The sequence below is a fragment of the Rhyacophila brunnea genome, unplaced genomic scaffold (assembly GCF_057557595.1).
Source record: "Rhyacophila brunnea isolate RB1 unplaced genomic scaffold, BYU_Rbru_1.0 scaffold_2, whole genome shotgun sequence".
Taxonomy (NCBI): Eukaryota; Metazoa; Arthropoda; class Insecta; order Trichoptera; family Rhyacophilidae; genus Rhyacophila; species Rhyacophila brunnea.
The window spans coordinates 32,939,410-32,959,068 of NW_028232859.1; the positions used below are offsets into that span (position 1 = coordinate 32,939,410).

Below are 19,659 nucleotides of genomic sequence, written 5' to 3' on the forward strand. Positions count from 1 at the left end.
TGCAATTTATGGACTGCTCTGACCCTTCCTTGACAGCTGATTTTCCTCTTTCTTTTAAGTTGTATGTAGGGTATAGTATATATCGCATCCCTCCATTCATCTTCCATTTAAGATTATACAGTAACTACCTGTTATTTTATTTTTATATGAATTTTCTAAGCATGTGAGTAATACACTTTGAATCTTATGAATATTAAAAACAGCAATTACGTGAATACGCAAAGTATCCCATAGTATGATTTTAAAGGATATAATATAGGTTTTATAGCCACATTAATTTCGTTTAGTTGCATGACAGTATTATACGCTCATAAATTATTTTTAAAATATTTTTTTTTATTATAGGTATACAATTTTTTTTACTGTTATTCAGTAATCTTACTTAGTATAATTGGATGAATTTTTATTACTAAACAGAGGTTAAAATATCTTCATCTATATTCTATGCAGATGCCTATATAGTAATTCTAATCGAGTTATTATTTGAAACTAATCATACTCATCTTTATTTATATACCATTTTATAAATGGGTGACTTTGACATAGTTATTTTTACAGTTTTAATAGATTTATAAATCCAAATCCTATATTTTGAATATGTTTTTGATGACCTACAGTACAATACAATAAAATAAAAAGTACGGGGGTAAAATACGGGAGTGGCTTCTTTAGTTTAAACCAAGGTGTTAACAATTATTGATACTTACCTTGATTCCAAGCCTAGATTCCTTATTTAGAAACCTCGAAAACACACATAGAAAAATATTAATCAAAAAATAATATTGGTACGGTTGCTAATATTAATGAATTTTGTTAACGCTTCAATCGAATATCTATTAGTTAATTTTATGATAATTATGTAAAACGAGGATGGCTTAATTGGTACATCACACTGAGGAGAATCCCATTGATGCGTCTTTTTCTAAATGGTATATTTCTGAGGTGTTCTAAAATAGTACCTTTATTAATCTATTCGTATTATTCAAATAAATTTCCACATTGGTATATTATATTATTATACTATGCATAAGTAAAGTTAAAAGCCGTTTTCATATGTTATACAGTATTATAGTTAGGTGTTTAAACCTAAGTCGTGACTATTTCCTAAATCTGTCTTCATCACTATGTTCATAATGTTTCATTAAGTATTATGTTGAAGTTTATTTACATAATATTATACATTTCCATTAATTCGAAGATGATAAAATGCCTTATGATTACATAATATATCTTAATGTTATATGTATAGTGTATATATATTAATTGAGTGTGTTTAAGTGAAATGTCAACCACTCACTTCCACTAATCGACATTACACATTTTTTATCAGCTGATCGCAATTTGATGTGAAAACCGTGAAAGTAATTTCAAACATATTACCATCAAATACATTGTGACGTGTTAATAATATTACGTTTTGCTATTTTTCATCCGTCAGTTTGGTTTAACGCAGCACATAGTAGGATATATGAAAATAATAAATTCTTTAGCTTTCAAAGCAAATTCCATGCTATGAAAAATATTGATGTATGTTTTAATACTTTAATAACATTTTATAACAACAGATGGCAATATATAAATGAACTATTCGGACATACTTAATGATATAATATTAAGTAAGTAAGTACCCACGGTGGCCGCGTGGCTTAAGCGTTTGACTATAACGCCGTGGATCCCAGGTTCGAATCATGGGTCTGGCAAGTACACATATTGTTTTTCAATTTGTGTGTGGGTCAGGGTATGGACCTATTAGGTTGAGCAAGAAGCTGACATCCATTTCTCGTAAAAACGAAATCTGTTAATACAAACCTCTATTCTGTGGAGACCCATACGATCCTAGTATTAGGATCAGACATGGTCGGGAAAAAAAGGAAGTTTGTATACCTTTTATTTATTTAGCTGAATAATTTCATGATAAATATAAAAACAAATATAATGAATGCACTGAAAATCAATACAAAGAAATTTTAGTACTTCGTTCATAAAGATTTAATTAGAAATAAGTGCTTCTTTATCTAGATTAACTTTGGTTATAAAGAAACATCAAAGTGGACTAATAAAAAAAAACCTTTATCAATGTTTTAAACACTTATGTATTAAGAAACCATATATTTAAATAATTGTGCAAAGACTACTAATAATTCAACACTAAAATAGTTTCTTTAATTATGTCGCTACTACTAGTAGGTAGGTAGTGATAATATATATAAATTATATTATTAATTCACGTGTTTCATACAGAAATATCAAAAAATACATAGGTATATGAAATTAAAATAAATTATGTCATTAAAACGGTTAACAGAATGGTAACCAAAATTAAAAATGATATGATATTGCTAAAAAATGAAAAAAATTACTATTTTGTCACCATCGAAAATCGATAGAGATTGATGATGTTTGAATGTTTTCGTTTTCTTCTTTTTATGATTGCACGAATTTTCATCAAACTTTTTTATTTTGTGAGTCATCTTTACAGCACCCTGTGCGGTCATTGTGTTTGTTGTATATACGTTCACTATCAAAATGCATTTTTTCTAATAATTGCTTCCTTTAAATATTTATAATTTAATAGCAAATAAATTAAGAAGCTGCAATTATAATTTAATGTTTACTCTTATGTTTGTACTGTGTATTTTTGACAATTTTTAGTGTAAAATATTATCGCTTATTAATTATTCATTTTAATTAAAGTCTCTACTTTTTGTCATTTTATTTCATTGCTATTGGATATAGAATATTTAAAATATTTTCAGATTGTGCTGAATGGGTCTTAAATCCATATCTATTGCAATCTGGGCGGTAATATTTAACTTTTAAACCTACATGATAATATATACTTAATCTTAATCCCAAATCACGCCAAAACAATCATGTATTTGGAGTGTTATTTCAAAAAAAATGTATTTAAATGTTGTATTCATAGATTTTGTATATTATTCATTGTTAAAATAATAAGTAAATATTTAACATTTCTTAACTATATTATGTGGTGCCTATAATATAAAATAGAATAAAATAAATTTTATTATAGGTAGATAGATACCTAATCCATATAGGCTATTAACGATTAGAACTGTAATATTAATACTATCGACAGAGTATTTAATGGAATTTAATTTTATGTTTTGTACTATTCCACTTTAATTGAATAGTATAAAACTTAAAGCATTAGATTAGAACTATGTCAATAACCAATCATATAAGGTGTAAACGAATTATATCAGTAGTCTTGATAAAATTGTGACAATCGCTATCGACTAATAAGCCAAACTGAATTTCACATACCGATGTTCTAACATTGATACCTCGTATCTGATTTTCAATATTTTTGACAGAGTTAAAGTTTTATTCAAAAATTAGATAACAACAAAAATACGGTTAGTGCAAAAATAATTCCGTTTTTTTTAATGTAACTGTATTTTTGTTTTTATTTAATTTTATTTTCTGATTTTGTAAGTATAACATTTTAATTACTCCTATCGAAAATATTAATTATCAGATACGAGGTGTCAATATTAGAAAACAATAAATGAAATATATTAGTCCATATTAATTAATACCTAACGACTATAAGACTATCTACCATATGAAATAAATTAAAGGTTCTGAAAAAATAGGCCACGATAAATAATCAATTTGGTGCGTTTTAATTAAGCACCCGTTAATTATTGAGATTGTTAATTTCTCTACCAGACTATGTAATAGATCTGATCAATTAGTAAACAACGTACATGGAGAGGCTAGCATATTATATTTCCACCCATTTGATCCCAGGTGGACGTTACGTGGTGACCGGGAACACTCTGCACGTGCGCGGGGTTCGACCAGATGATGCACACGCGCATTACTCCTGCTCCACGGAGAACACGCTCACTAATGAGCGTCGACGTAGTCCTCCCGTCAAAATGCAAGTCACAGGTGAGTCATAACTGTCATAAGTATGATAAATTTTATAGCATAGTCATATAAAAAGATTTTTAATTCAATTATGGTATTTTATTCGGCTTGAGAAAATGTAACATTATTTTTTTTTCAATTGACCAGATCCCCCTTGATACAATTACGCGTAAAAGGTGAAAAACATAGATGCAGTCAACAAATATTAAAACTCGGGTCCACTATTTAGACGGAATGTCATCAATAATATCAACATCGAAAGTACAATTATTAATAAACATGTCAAAAAATGTTATGTTAAAACGACAACCAATTTGGAGAAACAAAAACATTGTTAAAGCAATTTAACGGCATATAATCAGATTCTTGAGTGTTTATTTTTATAAGAATACTAGAAATTAGAACTGTATATATAGACGGATTCTGTAAATATTTAAAATTTGAAGCTGGTTGATGAAATAGTAAAGTTCTACAGAAGTATGTGCTAATGCAAATCACAGTTGTGAGAATAGCGAAATCGGCTCGAAGAATCCTTCATATAGCGGTGAATAGATTTAAGTTGATTATTACGATGATACAGCGAGAAAAATATAATATCCTGAAGAAAATTATGGTATTTAGTTAAGTCCAATGTCGATGACAATAAGTTAGAGTTTAATGCAAACGAAGGGACCAAATCAAAGGTGCTACTGGTTTGTACTACCACGTATCATGTGTATTTTTAATATCGAGAGAGGTGGAACCAATCAATGATCATAGAGTTATCAGTCATGAAGTCTCGTCAAATAAGGGGGGACATGCTCGTCGAAGGTCAAAATTGAGTTTTTATTGTATTTTCAAACCATGATCCTGGACACTCCTTAAACGTTGTAGATAATCTATTTATATAATTTTGAAGCCTTATTATTCTTTATAGTTATTTTAAACAATTGATGACTACATAAAGTATTTTTGTTACATAAAATAGTATTCTTTTAAACCTCTCGCTCTAATGTTTTAGAATAAAGTCATATTTCGGTACATAACTGTGCAGTGGTGTTAAAATTTTTTACGTTTATTAATTTTTAAACGCATTTATGAAACCATTAGTATAATTTATTACGAGATAATTTTTGTAAAATATTCACGATAAAAAATTATATTGATAATCTCTGTGATCCCAAATTTGACAAGAATTAGGCATTTTATTATTCAAAAAATCGGCAAGATTAACACATTTGAAGATGATTCTAAACATACTTATTATAAGCTATATTTTTGACCATTTAAGTGTGATAAACATCTTACGAATCATGATTGCTTTATAATAATTATTGATCTAAGAATAAGGTAGTGTTTTTTTTGAAATACGCCATTTCTTTTGTCATTCCCTAGTGGTTAAGCTACAACATACGGCTATAGCCATAAATTGACAAACTATTATTAAAGTAGGGAGTAAAATTATGTTAACGCCCGTGTTTGAACATGTGCCTAACCGAATTTTTTTTTATTTTTTTTTAAAACGGTACATGTTCAAACACGCGCATCAATATAATTTTACTCCCTACTTCAATTATAGTTTGTCTAATATGTTAGACGTGTAATTATGTTTGTATAATAAAATGCCTAATTCTTGTCAAATTTGGGATCACAGAGATTATCAATATAATTTTTTATCGTGAATATTTTACAAAAATTATCTCGTAATAAATTATACTAATGGTTTCATAAATGCGTTTAAAAATTAATAAACGTAAAAAATCTTAACACCACTGCACAGTTATGTACCGAAATATGACTATATTCTAAAACATTAGAGCGAGAGGTTTAAAAGAATACTATTTTATGTAACAAAAATACTTTATGCAGTCATCAAATGTTTAAAATAACTATAAAGGATAATAAGGCTTCAAAATTATATAAATAGTTTATCTACAACGTTTAAGAAGTGTCCAGGATCATGGTTTGAAAATACAATAAAAACTCAATTTTGACCTACGACGAGCACGTGGGCCGTTAAGCGATGAGTAATTCACGTAAAGGTGAATGTTTCTCTAAATCGTGGTGAAGTTGACTTGAAAAAAAAATCAAACCTAGTACCAGTGTTACTCGATTATTATTGAACTATGAAATTCGCCACAGTAGTGCATGCACTAAGTCTGTTGTATTATTTACAATATACATAATGTACCTTGTTGCGTAGAGATTTAAAAAGTTATTTAGCCCATTGCCCCGCCCCGTATTTGAAAAAAAGAATACTCAATGCTCTTCTGGAAATCAACTTGTTTAAGCAAATAAACGGAAGGATACAGTAGCAACTTTGTATTCTTTTATATGTATACGTCTTCTTACAGAATAGGTTGAAGAAAGGTGTCATTAATAAGATGCTTTGATTTTTAAATTATAAAACTATTTATTTACATCAATAAAACTACATAAATAAATGAAGACAACGAAGCATAATTACAATATAAATTACGAATATTAAAAAATGCCGGTGGACATGAGCGCATATTGATATAACTAAAAAAATAATTGTTTATTTAGAAAATATATTTAACACAGCACATAATATTATAATATATGCAAAGAGTTTCTCAAAATTTTCGTCTGTTTTTTTCATAAATGTATTAAAAGTAGAGATAGGCAACGATTTGGCTTCCTCATAGAACTGAATGAAGCATGCCGACAACAGCCGATAACTCACGAGAAATGGCGACGCGATAAAAAAAAATGCAGGGCATCACGGAGGATTTACTTTGGTCATTATAACGTACCCATATAATATAATGTTATCGTGGAAATTTTGCCGCAAATTGATTACCAGCCTGTTTCACCATTCTTTTTCACCATACTTGTCGGCTTCACCATACTTTCATATACCATGCCGTCCCTAGGTTTTATTTGACTTCCTACGCCCACTTATTCATATTCAACGGCCCCCAATTGATTCCGAGGCTACTACCACCCCCATGTATCGCTCCAGCGCCATTTAAAGATCTGTTTCACTTATTTTGTGAAACACTATTGTAGAGTTATCGGCATTGACGTAATGCAACGTACCAGATGGACCGAAATCTTCAAGATAACAGTATATCTTATAATAATCGATTAGATGTGTAAAAATCATATAAGTAAACGAATTCAACCATACGTTTATTATAAAAAGCATGTTCAATATAAGTAACTATGCAACAAATAATATATATGGTTAAATTACGATTAATTACGTTAAATGAATTGCGTTTTTTTAACGTTATTCTTTTAATTAGTGTATAAATGCATTCAACATTACAATAGTGTATACCTTAGCATTAAATGATACAAATAACAAAAGTAGGAATTTTAACAATATATTACAGCAATTTTCATTGTAGCATATGAGTATCACTGTTATCATTATTAATCTGTTCTTAATCTATTTCCATATAGTAAATATTTGACGATCGAAAGATCGCATCTTATTCAAATAGAATGGTTGAATAATTTACATGATTAAATTATCTGCTTCTGGCAGCAGTTTATTATAATGATGGTGTATATTATTATATTTCGCATACGTTCGAAATGAAATGTTATTTAATTGTATTATACCGATCCTTCAGTAAACATGAAGCATCATGAGATAATTTTGTCAACTACGACATTTATCTCATCCAGTTTATTAAACAGTTAATAAATCTAAACTTTTGCAAATCTTTATTTATGACACATTATACTTATTTTTATTTTTAAGAATTGTTTATTGTGTATTGGAATCCAATAATATATTATATCGTAATAGATTTGTGAGTTTTCACCGCGTGTACTTCCTTATTCTTTCGTTAACGTTTCGGGCTCGTTGCAAAGGTCATATATCTTGATAATATCGAGAAAAGCAAGAAGAAGTATACGTGGTAAAAACCCAAATATCTATTACGATATCAAAAAAGTCTCAAAAATTATACAATCTATTATATTCTGATCAGTCACTTTTCATTTTCATCTGAGTGGAATACGCCATTGACTAATGAACATTTCACATAAAAATGCTAACATATATTACGTATACAATATTGATTTCATATGAACAATCTGCAAGATTATATTAAAAATATAGAACATTATAAATAATAATATTCTAGGCAGTGATACGTTCCATAAAATTTTTAAAGAATTATTTTTAGAAATTAACAATATATACACCTACATTACAGCCCAAATTAGTTTCAAACATAAAATAATATAAATGTTGAAACACTACAATAAACATCGACGTATTCTAGTATATTCGAATCGTAGCGTTCATATTTGTACATTAAAAGAACGTTAAGTTAAGTAACATAACAATCAGCAGTGCAACTTGAGACGGAGCTTTTCACAGGCTGCGCTGCTGTTCATAAAGTTTATCACGATGCCAACTCAAACAAAAGCTTCTCATTAACTTTGCTCACAGCTACAGGCTTCGACGGAAATCCTAAACTATTGTGTTTGAAAACTAAATTGAGTGATTTGAACCCGGGTGATAAATAAAAATATCTAATAATAATTAATTTTACCTACTACAATAAGTACATAATTATAATATGTCAATGTATTGTGTGGAATTAAAATGTTCTTATGACAAAAAACTAACGTTCAATTAGCAAAGATTTTTCTTAGCTTAGAGACTTTTTAAACTTTCAATGTTTATATTAACTAAAACGAACAAATATACACATGAGCTGAACAAAACATTTCACTTATACAAAGGCTACAAAGCATTCCAAAAAACTTATACAACTTAAAACTAATATAATGTATTAATTTTATAATATAATTTGAAGAACGAGTGTCAATTTAAATATTCCTTATTTCCCCGATGCAATTAAATGACTTAAATAATTATGGTAAAATTGAGAAATCTATAAGTAGTAACTTTCAAAAGATATAATTTTATTTAAGTACAGAGTACCGAATGAGTTTTCTTTAAATCGTCTAACACAATATAACTTTAAATGTTTCATAATATCAGAAATCCTATCTGTCCGTCAAGGCTGACATAGTTATTTCCAGTGAGCTTGGAATTTACGTGGGTACGGCGGGGTCTGCATTCAGCCAACTTGGACTCCCATGGAAGTCAAGGCTATATTCTGTGAGGATCAAATGTCATTTATTCAATGCGTGCGTGATATCTATGCTCCTGTATGACTGTAAGACGTGGCATCTTATTAAGCTTCAGAGGTCTCGGCTTTTGAGCTTTGAGAATCGATTTATCCGCCAAATCTTAGGAATATATTGATACGACCGCGTTATAAACACTCAAGTTCCTGAGTGAACACAGCAACCCTCAGTGATTAAGGTAATCATGAAGAGATGCATAACGTGACTGGGACATGTGTTCCGGATGCCGCCAGAAATGCGACACTTCGTACCCTTGTGGCACCCTCAAGGGTTCCGTCATCATGGCCATAGCCCCCAGTTGGCGATGTACTGAGGGAAGTGGCGCAATTTTGTGTTTGTCTTATGCCCCAATGCTGAGGCGTGACAAGGTGAAAAAAGAAGAAGAATATCAAAATTAGCTTCAAGCAATGTTGATTACGTTTGGTATTCATTTTTAACACGTACATAAATAATTACATATGACAATGACATTAATGCAGAATTATAATTGACTTTCTAAATAAATGTGTGGTATGTAGTTAATAGGTTAAATAATATGAAATAAAGCAGAAATGTCTAAACTAAACACCCAACAATACAATAGTCAGAATATTGAAACTTTAACTGTGAATTCAAAATGAAAATTTCTTTATTATTACAATGATACAATAATATAGCTCTTTAAATGCTGTAATTTATGAGTTTAATAAAACTTAGCGAAAACGTAGATATTTAAATTATTTTGAACAAAAAACACATTCTAAAATACTAAGTACCTAAGTAAGTAAAGTAGAAATTTTTATATCAATAATATTCATTTTTTTTAATATTTATATTGCACTTATTATAAGTACCCATACTAATAGTTACGTATTATTTTTCTTTTTATTCGAAATCTGATTGACGAAATTGAAGTGGTTTTCCAATAGGTATTTGGATCCAGAACCTGTATCTACTATATTGAACGTATAACTAGCCATCATAATATCTTGTAAAAACATTAAAACATCTCTTCAATAATATACACTTACATCAATCTAATACGCAGACCATGTAGTTTTTCAATGTGTATTTATTCCAGTACAAGTGCTCAATAGGCTGGGTGAATTGTCAAACAACTATTCCTTGTAAAAAAAGGTCGGTTAATACAACTTCCACTTAGCTACTCCACTCAGCTAAGTGGCACGTGGCTTAGTATCGTACATGGTGATTTACTATTTTTAACTTCGGTACACAATCCACACTTTTTAATACAAATTTATTTAAAGTAATCATATTTGTGTAGAAATATAGATAATAGTGTTAATTAAATATAATAAACTAAAAGTTAAATACGTCTTATTATTGATTATTGTGATAATTTTGTGAAGATTGTATATTCTGTTTTATTTTAATTTCTTTCTACTCTAAAATTATGCAAATAACAATTTATAATATCCAAAATTGTAATTTAAAAACATAATTATGAAGATAAAATTTACTTCTACAACTTGATAATATTTTTCTAGTAAGAAGTATGACATAAAAATACATTATAAAAAATAACAGCTTGATCCTGACGTTAAAAGATAATATCCTGTAGGAAAAAAACATGAAAAAATTTAATCCGAATAACTATCGTTACGGTTATTTGTCAAGGCTCTTGTCAAACATCAAAAGCTGTCGCAAGTCAAGTGTTTACACGTGTAAAAAAGATGTGAACCCAAAGGAAAACTTTCAAAGTGACTATGGCTGCAAAAAGGTCTAGAGATGGATCTCAACAGTGACGTTTCTGGGTTATCGTATCAATTATGTGCCAGAAAGGATAACAAAGCGTTATATTGACTGTCAAGTTGCTTAAAATATAATCAGTTCCGGTATCGACCATAGTCAATTTAATATCTATGAATAAGTCAACTGTTTATATCACACTATTATAAATTAATAAAAATCACGGACTCTGTAGGTAGTTGAGTAAAGCAAAAACATACCGTGAGTTTGAAAAAAAAATGTTTAATAGTGACCATTATGGGTGAATTTGAAAACTGCAATTTTTACATACATTTTTATTTTAAATAATCAACATGTAGGTATCAAAAACCGTTAAAAATATTTGTTTATTTCTTATTAAGTTATTAAAAAAATAATCCAAAAAAAATATATACGAAATCTGCGTATTTTATTAATATTTTGTTTTATGTATATTTTTATCATTAAAATGTAATTTGATAAGTTAAGTTGACATAACAAATTCTGAAAAATTAATAGTTTAAACCTTTATTTCTGGAAAATACAAATGGATATAACTTAAAATCTTCTTTATTTATATTAATTCGAGGTTTGTGACTGTGACTACACTAAAGCTCGATTCGATAAAAATTATTTTGTCACCTAAAAAAACCTATCAAACTACATTTTAATGATACAAATAAGCATATAATACGATATACCAATATAAATCAGACTTCCTAAAAACGAACACTTTACATAGTTTTTTAAACTGTTAATTTATTAAATAATTACAAAATAAATAACACATATTTTTTATATTCTTAGATGCGTATTGATTATTTAAAACAAAAGCTTTCAGTAAAATGTACGATTTACAAGTTTTTTTAGCTTAGAAAAAAAATATTTTATAATAATATTAGTTTATATTTATAATATTATAATCTTGCCTCTATAGAATAGGACCCGCTGATTTCGTTCTTTTTTCTATACTTTGTTTGACGAAAAATTTAAATTAGCGTATTCTTATAAGTGAGACCGTAACGTTACTTCCATAGTAATATAACGTTGCAGCCATATATATTAGACCTGCTTTATGGCTAATGTGGATTATAATAATACCTGCCTTACAGGTCATTTTTCTAGGTCCAATCACTATTTTTTAAATTAAATTACAGCATCATGTTGTATATTCATAGGCCACCCGCCGAATACGTCACTGGGTCACTTATACGAACAGTATATACAATAAATTATGTGCTACGTAATCAATTCTCAGCGTTTCCTGTCAAAAGTTTTCGTACAGCAAAATTGATAAACGTTTGATGTTATGGAATAAAATTATAATAAACATTTGGTTGTGAAGTTTAGCAATTTCTAGCTAAAGTGATTAATCTTACGAGACCTTATTTTGTAGCGTGTTTCGCTAAACTTCGTCAAGATAATTTGAATTTATTAAAAGTAATTTACACACTTTCTGAGGGTTAGATTTTTTTATGCTATAATAATGAAAAGTTTTTTGATTTATTTATAAGTATTATATTATTATGCACTACTACAACAATGAAAATTTTTCGACAAAAAAAAAAAATTATTATTGTAAAACAGACCGAAAAATATGTAAGATATTTTAGTTTGGTACGAAATGAAAGTTTTAAGGGGGGACATGCTCGTCGAAGGTCAAAATTGAGTTTTTATTGTATTTTCAAACCATGATCCTGGACACTCCTTAAACGTTGTAGATAATCTATTTATATAATTTTGAAGCCTTGTTATTTTTTATATTTATTTTAAACATTTGATGACTGCATAAAGTATTTTTGTTACATAAAATAGTATTCTTTTAAACCTCTCGCTCTAATGTTTTAGAATATAGTCATATTTCGGTACATAACTGCACGCATTGGTGTTAAGATTTTTTACATTTATTAATTTTTAAACGCATTTATAAAACCATTAGCATAATTTATTACGAGATAATTTTTGTAAAATATTCACTATAAAAAATTATATTGATAATCTCTGTGATCCCAAATTTGACAAGAATTAGGCATTTTATTATTCAAAAAATCGGCAAGATTAACAAATTTGAAGATGATTCTAAAGATATTTATTATAAGCTATGTCTTTGACCATTCACGTATGATAAAGATCTTATAATAATGATTGCTTTATAATAATTATTGACCTAAGAATAAGGTAGTGTTTTTTTGAAATACGCCATTTCTTTTGTCATTCCCCAGTAGTTAAGCTACAACATACGGCCGTAGCCATAAATTGACAGACTATAATTAAAGTAGGGAGTAAAATTTTGTTAACGCGCGTGTTTGAACATGTACCTAACCATTTTTTTTTTTTTTTTTTTAAACGGTACATGTTCAAACACGCGCGTTAATATCATTTTACTCCCTATTTCAATTTTAGTTTGTCAATTTATGGCTACGGCTGTATGTTGTAGCTTAACCACTGGGGAATGACAAAAGAAATGGCGTATTTCAAAAAAACACTACCTTATTCTTAGGTCAATAATTATTATAAAGCAATTATTATTCATAAAATGTTTATCACACTTGAATGGTCAAAAATATAGCTTATAATAAATATCTTTAGAATCATCTTCAAATGTGTTAATCCTGCCGATTTTTTGAATAATAAAATGCCTAATTCTTGTCAAATTTGCGATCACAGAGATTATCAATATAATTTTTTATCGTGAATATTTTACAAAAAATATCTCATAATAAATTATGCTAATGGTTTTATAAATGCGTTTAAAAATTAATAAATGTAAAAAATCTTAACACCACTGCACAGTTATGTACCGAAATATGACTATATTCTAAAACATTAGAGCGAGAGGTTTAAAAGAATACTATTTTATGTAACAAAAATACTTAATGCAGTCATCAAATGTTAAAAATAATTATAAAAGATAATAAGGCTTCAAAATTATATAAATAGATTATCTACAACGTTTAAGGAGTGTCTAGGATCATGGTTTGAAAATACAATAAAAACTCAATTTTGACCTTCGACGAGCATGTCCCCCCTTAAGAGATAAATTATTAATAAGATTTTATAACATGGGTTATTACTTGGTATTCACCAGATATAGATATTTTATCTACAAAACGTGTTTTATGCACTTGGTAAGCTCTTTCAAGTATGAATACCAGAAATTATATTTAAATTTGAGTAGAGTTATAATTATTGTCAATACTGAGTAATAGAAAGGGACAGTTGCTATTATTACAAGTCATTATTGAATGGAACGGGTTGGACTTATTAAAGGGAAAAGGAGCAATTAGGGTATATTATTTAAATATTTATATATTTTTATTAATAAATGTACTTGTGTTCTGGGAATTCAAAACTATTGATTTTTAAACCTACTTTGTTCATACTTTGAATAATTTTAAATTATTATTTTTGACAAATTTATGATTATTTCCGATTAGGTGATTCAGAAATTCTAATTTTCTTTTTTAACATACTTATAATATAAAAACAACCAAAACCTTCAACAACCTACTAAGTGAGCATGATTCATGTCATAGAAACAATATTTATATGTAATTCATACCGAGTAATAACCCGAGTGATTAAAAATTTTATTATTATTTTCTTTGGTAGACTTATATTATAAAATAATATATTATTAAGTATTAACATTATTAAATTTCTCAAATATACTTTTGTACTCGGTAACTAGATTTATTTAATTTATACCGTGTGCTTTTTATTTAAGATTCCTTGGGAACTTCACCTCCACGTATCACGACCCCTCTCGTATCCGATCTGACAGTAAAAAGAGGTGGAGATATCCATATTAGCTGTGCTGCTGACGGAAATCCCACACCATCTCTAACGTAAGTTTTAAACATCAGTATACTCTAATAAATACTTTTATTTATTTTTTCATATTTTTGAATAAATTTAAATCCCAATAAAATGGAATTATGTATAAAATATCTCTGTAAAAATTTAGTAAAAATACGTTTTCATATATGTTAGGCCAAACTCGTTATAAAATAATAATGTGTGAAATACGTTCTCAAGGTGAAAACACTAAGCCCTACTATGTCGGTGGAAAATCACACCATTTGCGGAATTCTTGTTTTCTGTTTAAATACAATCACAAGTTCAAAACGAGGTGGCTCTGTCATTATTAAACCAAGAAACTTGCTACGAATGAAGTAATAGGTCGTTTTTATTACTTAAACTAATTAAGCTTTACAACGCCAGTAAGTGCAGGAAACTGGGCTAAAATTGCGATGTTGGTTTACCGCTTTTCTAGAATAATACTTACTTAACATTTTGTAAATTATGAACTGAAGATGTAACGCCATTTTAATTGATTTTGAGACATGTCATATTATATTTTAACATAGTAGCGTATTAGCATATAGATAAAAATACATTAATACATTTTGTTTTTTTCGTAAATATTGTACTATATTTTTCTATCAAAACATTATTGTTTTTTATCATAAAATATGGTCAATATACAATTTATTCATTTTTTTTATAATATCGTCTTCTGTGTGAGTATATATTGTAAATTCCTCATTTAAAATACTACATAAAGATTTCAATAAAGTTGATCGTCAATCAAAACTTCTATACATAATCAAAATTCTAAACAAGGTACAAGTGCATCTAGTTAGTTCCGCATAAAACGGTGGCAAACTACGAGTATAATAAATGCAGTAACAAAAACTGTAATTTTAAATTTGTAATCAATATCGTAATATAATTCATTTTTTAACAGTAATTGAATGATTAGGACTCGGAAAACATGTGGTTCTAGCACAATGGGTTACTTTGCATGCTGCTTATGAAATAATGGTTTTATTGCAGGAAAAGTCCTCCGGCCTTGTAATTTCTCGTCGTAGTAATGTGAATTGGCCTCCACGATAATGTGATTTAACTCGTTTAGAATTTTTCCTGTGGAGTTATTTTATATTTAGTGTACGCCAAGAATCCAAAAACCATCGATGACCTCAAATCCAAGATTATTCGTAACTTTTCACATATACGTATCCATTTATATCAAACCGTCCTTGGAAATTTTGCTCAATAAGTCGTTTTTTCCTACGTAATTCCCATGTGCATTAATTACATTCATACTGAATAAAATAACATAAGAAAACTTGTTTACTTCATTGATTTAAAATTGCAGTTCTTATTGCGCCATCTTTAAGATAATCTATCAATATTGTGTTTGCTTTTAGTGTAGCGTGCAACAGACAAGTATCTACATAGCCATATGAATTGATGGCCACTCTCGAAAAATTATTTAAGCGTGTAACCGCCCGCCCATTACGTCGTTTGGTTTTGAAACTTACCTCTCTATGCCCCGCGAAGGCATACAACGCTGACTGCTTCTACATGTCCTACGGTGGAAGGGTCGATAGGTAAGCGGGGGGCTAAACGCTGCATTTGATTGAGCGTTCTTGGAGGACGGTTTATGATTTTTTATAACTTCCAAACTCAACTGTTAGATTAGAAATTTTGGTAATACAACCGTATGACATTAATTCACCAAAACCGTTTTTGACGTATATTTATTTGAAAGACAATAAATACCCATTGCCTTATATAATGTATTTTTACATTTAATTGCAATTTTATTTGAAAAGTTCTAAGCATGAAATAATACCCAACAATATAATATTCCAAAAAATGTTATCTGAATTACAAACCCATGCCCCAGAAAAGTCTATTTTTGCCATGTAATCTTAGAGCTCAAGTAATAATTTATAAAAAGTGATAAGCTTAAAAAATATTTCAAGGGTGGTGATCAATTTTATTCACGTCGTATCTGTTGCGTGCTTCCCTATAGACAAAGTAGACAAAGTTAACATCGATTTAAAGTCTATGTTATAGTCGGAACGAACCAAACCCCTAAAAATCTATGTCGGGATTTTGATATAGGTATCGGTATTTTAGTATGCCGGAATTTCGACTTATCGGTATTCTATTATGCAAGAATTACATTTTTTCGGGATTAAAATCAGCACCCTATTAAATATGGCGTCTTAATTTAAAGATGTTACACAATAAACTTCAGCAATGGTTAACAATTTACTTTGGAAACAAACTTTCTGGCATTTCTGTTTGTTGTCGGTATCTACTGTTTTGCATTGAAAAACTTTGTAAATATTGTTTATACTTTTGGGTGCTTTTAGATAATAGCTGTTTTGAAGTTTTTTTTATATGAACATTCTAGGTAGTATACAAAATCTCTTTCCACGAAAAACATATTACGTGATATAAATACACAAGACTTTCACATTCTTCGGCATCACAAAATAATTTTATATTCATAATGCATTACCAAGTTTTTCTTATCTGTATTGTATATTTAATAATTGAGTTAGTATTTATTTCGAAGTATTCTATTTTTTTTTATATAAACATATAAATTAATACTGTCGACAGAATTTACTTGTTGAAATTTCAACTGAAACTTTTATCGATTTAAGTTTTGTACTACTTTTGTATTCGACACATACATCCACGACGGCAGCGCGACTATGTGTCAGCCTATAGCGTCGTGGATCCCAGGTTCAAATCCTGGGTCTGACACGTACACATATTGTTTTCTCAATTTGTATATGAGTCAGAGTATAGACCTAATAGGTTGAATAAGTTGCTGACATACATTTCTCGTAAAAAAAATCTATTAATACTGTGGAGGCTCATATGATCTTATCGGACATGATTGGACTACTTTTGACTACAATGAAATAGTACAAAACTTAAATAAATTAGAATATTAATTGATATTTAAAATTTATAAATTGGATTTTTATTTTGACTGTTAATACCATTAATACGATTAGAAAGTCGGTAGACTTAGATATGTTACGTTTTTAAATACTAATATTTCTTGATAATTATTAATAAACACATTGATACATTATAACTTGGATATATTATTAATTAGTTATTTAGAATCTTATATACAAGATATATTAATTATTCTGTATGTATGTATGTTTATAATATAACTTTATTTATTTGTTTATTTATGCATACTAAAACAATCGAACCCTTACCATACTAATTATAAGTATGCAAAATATACCTACTCTTAAGTATCTGTTCTACAAATATATGTTTGTTATTGTGCTGAAATGTGTGTGGTAGATTATTTTTCTTAATATTATAATATATTATTATCTTTTTGTGTCATATCTGGTATGAGACGTAGGCTGTGATTTTGGCAATCATTTCTCTATTTGACGCTTCTTTGAACAGGGATACAAATAAAAATTTGGTGATGAGATTATAATAAAATATGTAATTATTATTGTGATATTAATTTATTTTTGTGTTTTGTTAAGTTATTTTTTCATAAATAAATAATAAATAATTAGATTTATTTAGTTACCACCTACTGTTTTATGTTAGTGTCAGAATTTTCATCTCAATTTGTTGCATTTTAAGAAGCTATTAAAACTTTGACTCGAGACAGTGTAGACGTAATCCATCCACAGAGAGTAGCGCATACCAACACCATTAAGTCGTCAAACTTTTAACACTGAAACTTCTTTTACGAGCGAATGTATGCTACGGCAGAGTGTGCCGGGCTGGGACTATACGGCAAAGTGAGCTGCGATAGGTATAAAGGAGGCTTTTGTGGGGCGCTGAAAACGCGCAAGGTATTAGCGTTTACGGGTGTTTAACTCTGAAAAACACATCCCGAAGGTATTCAACAATGTTTCGCCCTATCCCCTATCTGCCAATAAAGGCCCAAATACTTGAATTTCTTATAACCTATTTCGTTGGTCGTAATACATTTACCGGCATATTGAACGATAATATTTTTTGTTATGTAATCTCACTATACAAAACTAATCTCGGGTACCATAGTCCACTGACTCGACATTGTAGAACGATGAATAATTATAGTGGGAATTATAATGTGCTCTTCCTTCATTTAAAATAAACTTTTCTGAAATTAGTTACCGTTCATAAAAACTGGTCAACTTTTTGCTTGAATAATTAGTGTTGCTTTCTGTATCTGATAATTGGAACTATCGAAAAATTTTATCTATGTAGTATTTTTTTCATGACTTGTATATTATTAGAAAGAGTTGAATGTTAATCAAATAATAAATTTCATATTAAATTAGTTTTTAATCCCCGGTTTTATTCTAAGTCGTTTCGTTAATTTCGTTAACCTTTGTGTTCCAATCATGAGTACTTTATTAGGATTAAAAAAATATATTTAGAGAAGATTATTAATTAAAAATAGTATTAGTTCTGAATTTTTCTTTGGACGTAGATTTGATAGCGTTACTATTATTTATAGCGTAAAAATTTTAAATTTAGGTGAAAAGTAATTGCTTCAGTCAATGTAATACTCAAATTATGATCTTTTATATGTAATCACAATTTTAGCACACTTTTCTATATGTTTTATATACTATTTTTGTTCTCGAAAATAGATCTAGTAGACATAGACAAAAAGGTGTCAATATTTGATGAAGCACTTTCATACCGCTAACATTGATAGGAAAATACGCTATTATCTGCTTAATAGGAACAATATCTTAATTATCCGTATCATTCAGTAACTTAGTGATTGGCATCTCTAAAATTTAGTCTCTGACGTTTTACGTTATTAAAATGTATGCAATCATCACCATCATTCTTGGAGTATATTATAATAGCCATCAATGCATTAAATTATAATACGTGTGTCTCTATATTTTATAAAAAATAAATACATTCAACATCAATATAAACAGTACCACTATATTATTTGCAAATACCAATATTTTTATAAAAATCTAATAATGTGATCATAGTGTGAAAAACTTTTTTTGCTGATAAAAATATTTTTTGTTGGTTTCAATTTGTATCATACCGATAGCAAAAATAACTATTTATCTAGACAAAACTTTCTCCAAATCATACTCATTATTTAAATTTTAAATT

The 19,659-nt window shown here is 28.5% G+C and overlaps 1 protein-coding gene across 1 annotated transcript in view; it reads left to right on the forward strand.

Moving 5' to 3' along the window:
• LOC147072214 (cell adhesion molecule Dscam1-like) overlaps window positions 1–19,659 on the forward strand; it is a 207,701-nt gene that overhangs the window by 114,939 nt on the left and 73,103 nt on the right. Inside the window, exons 6-7 of the mRNA XM_085946707.1 lie at window positions 3,778–3,921; window positions 14,456–14,576. Coding sequence (XP_085802833.1) covers window positions 3,778–3,921; window positions 14,456–14,576 — 265 coding nt within the window. The remainder of the gene's footprint in view (window positions 1–3,777; window positions 3,922–14,455; window positions 14,577–19,659) is intronic.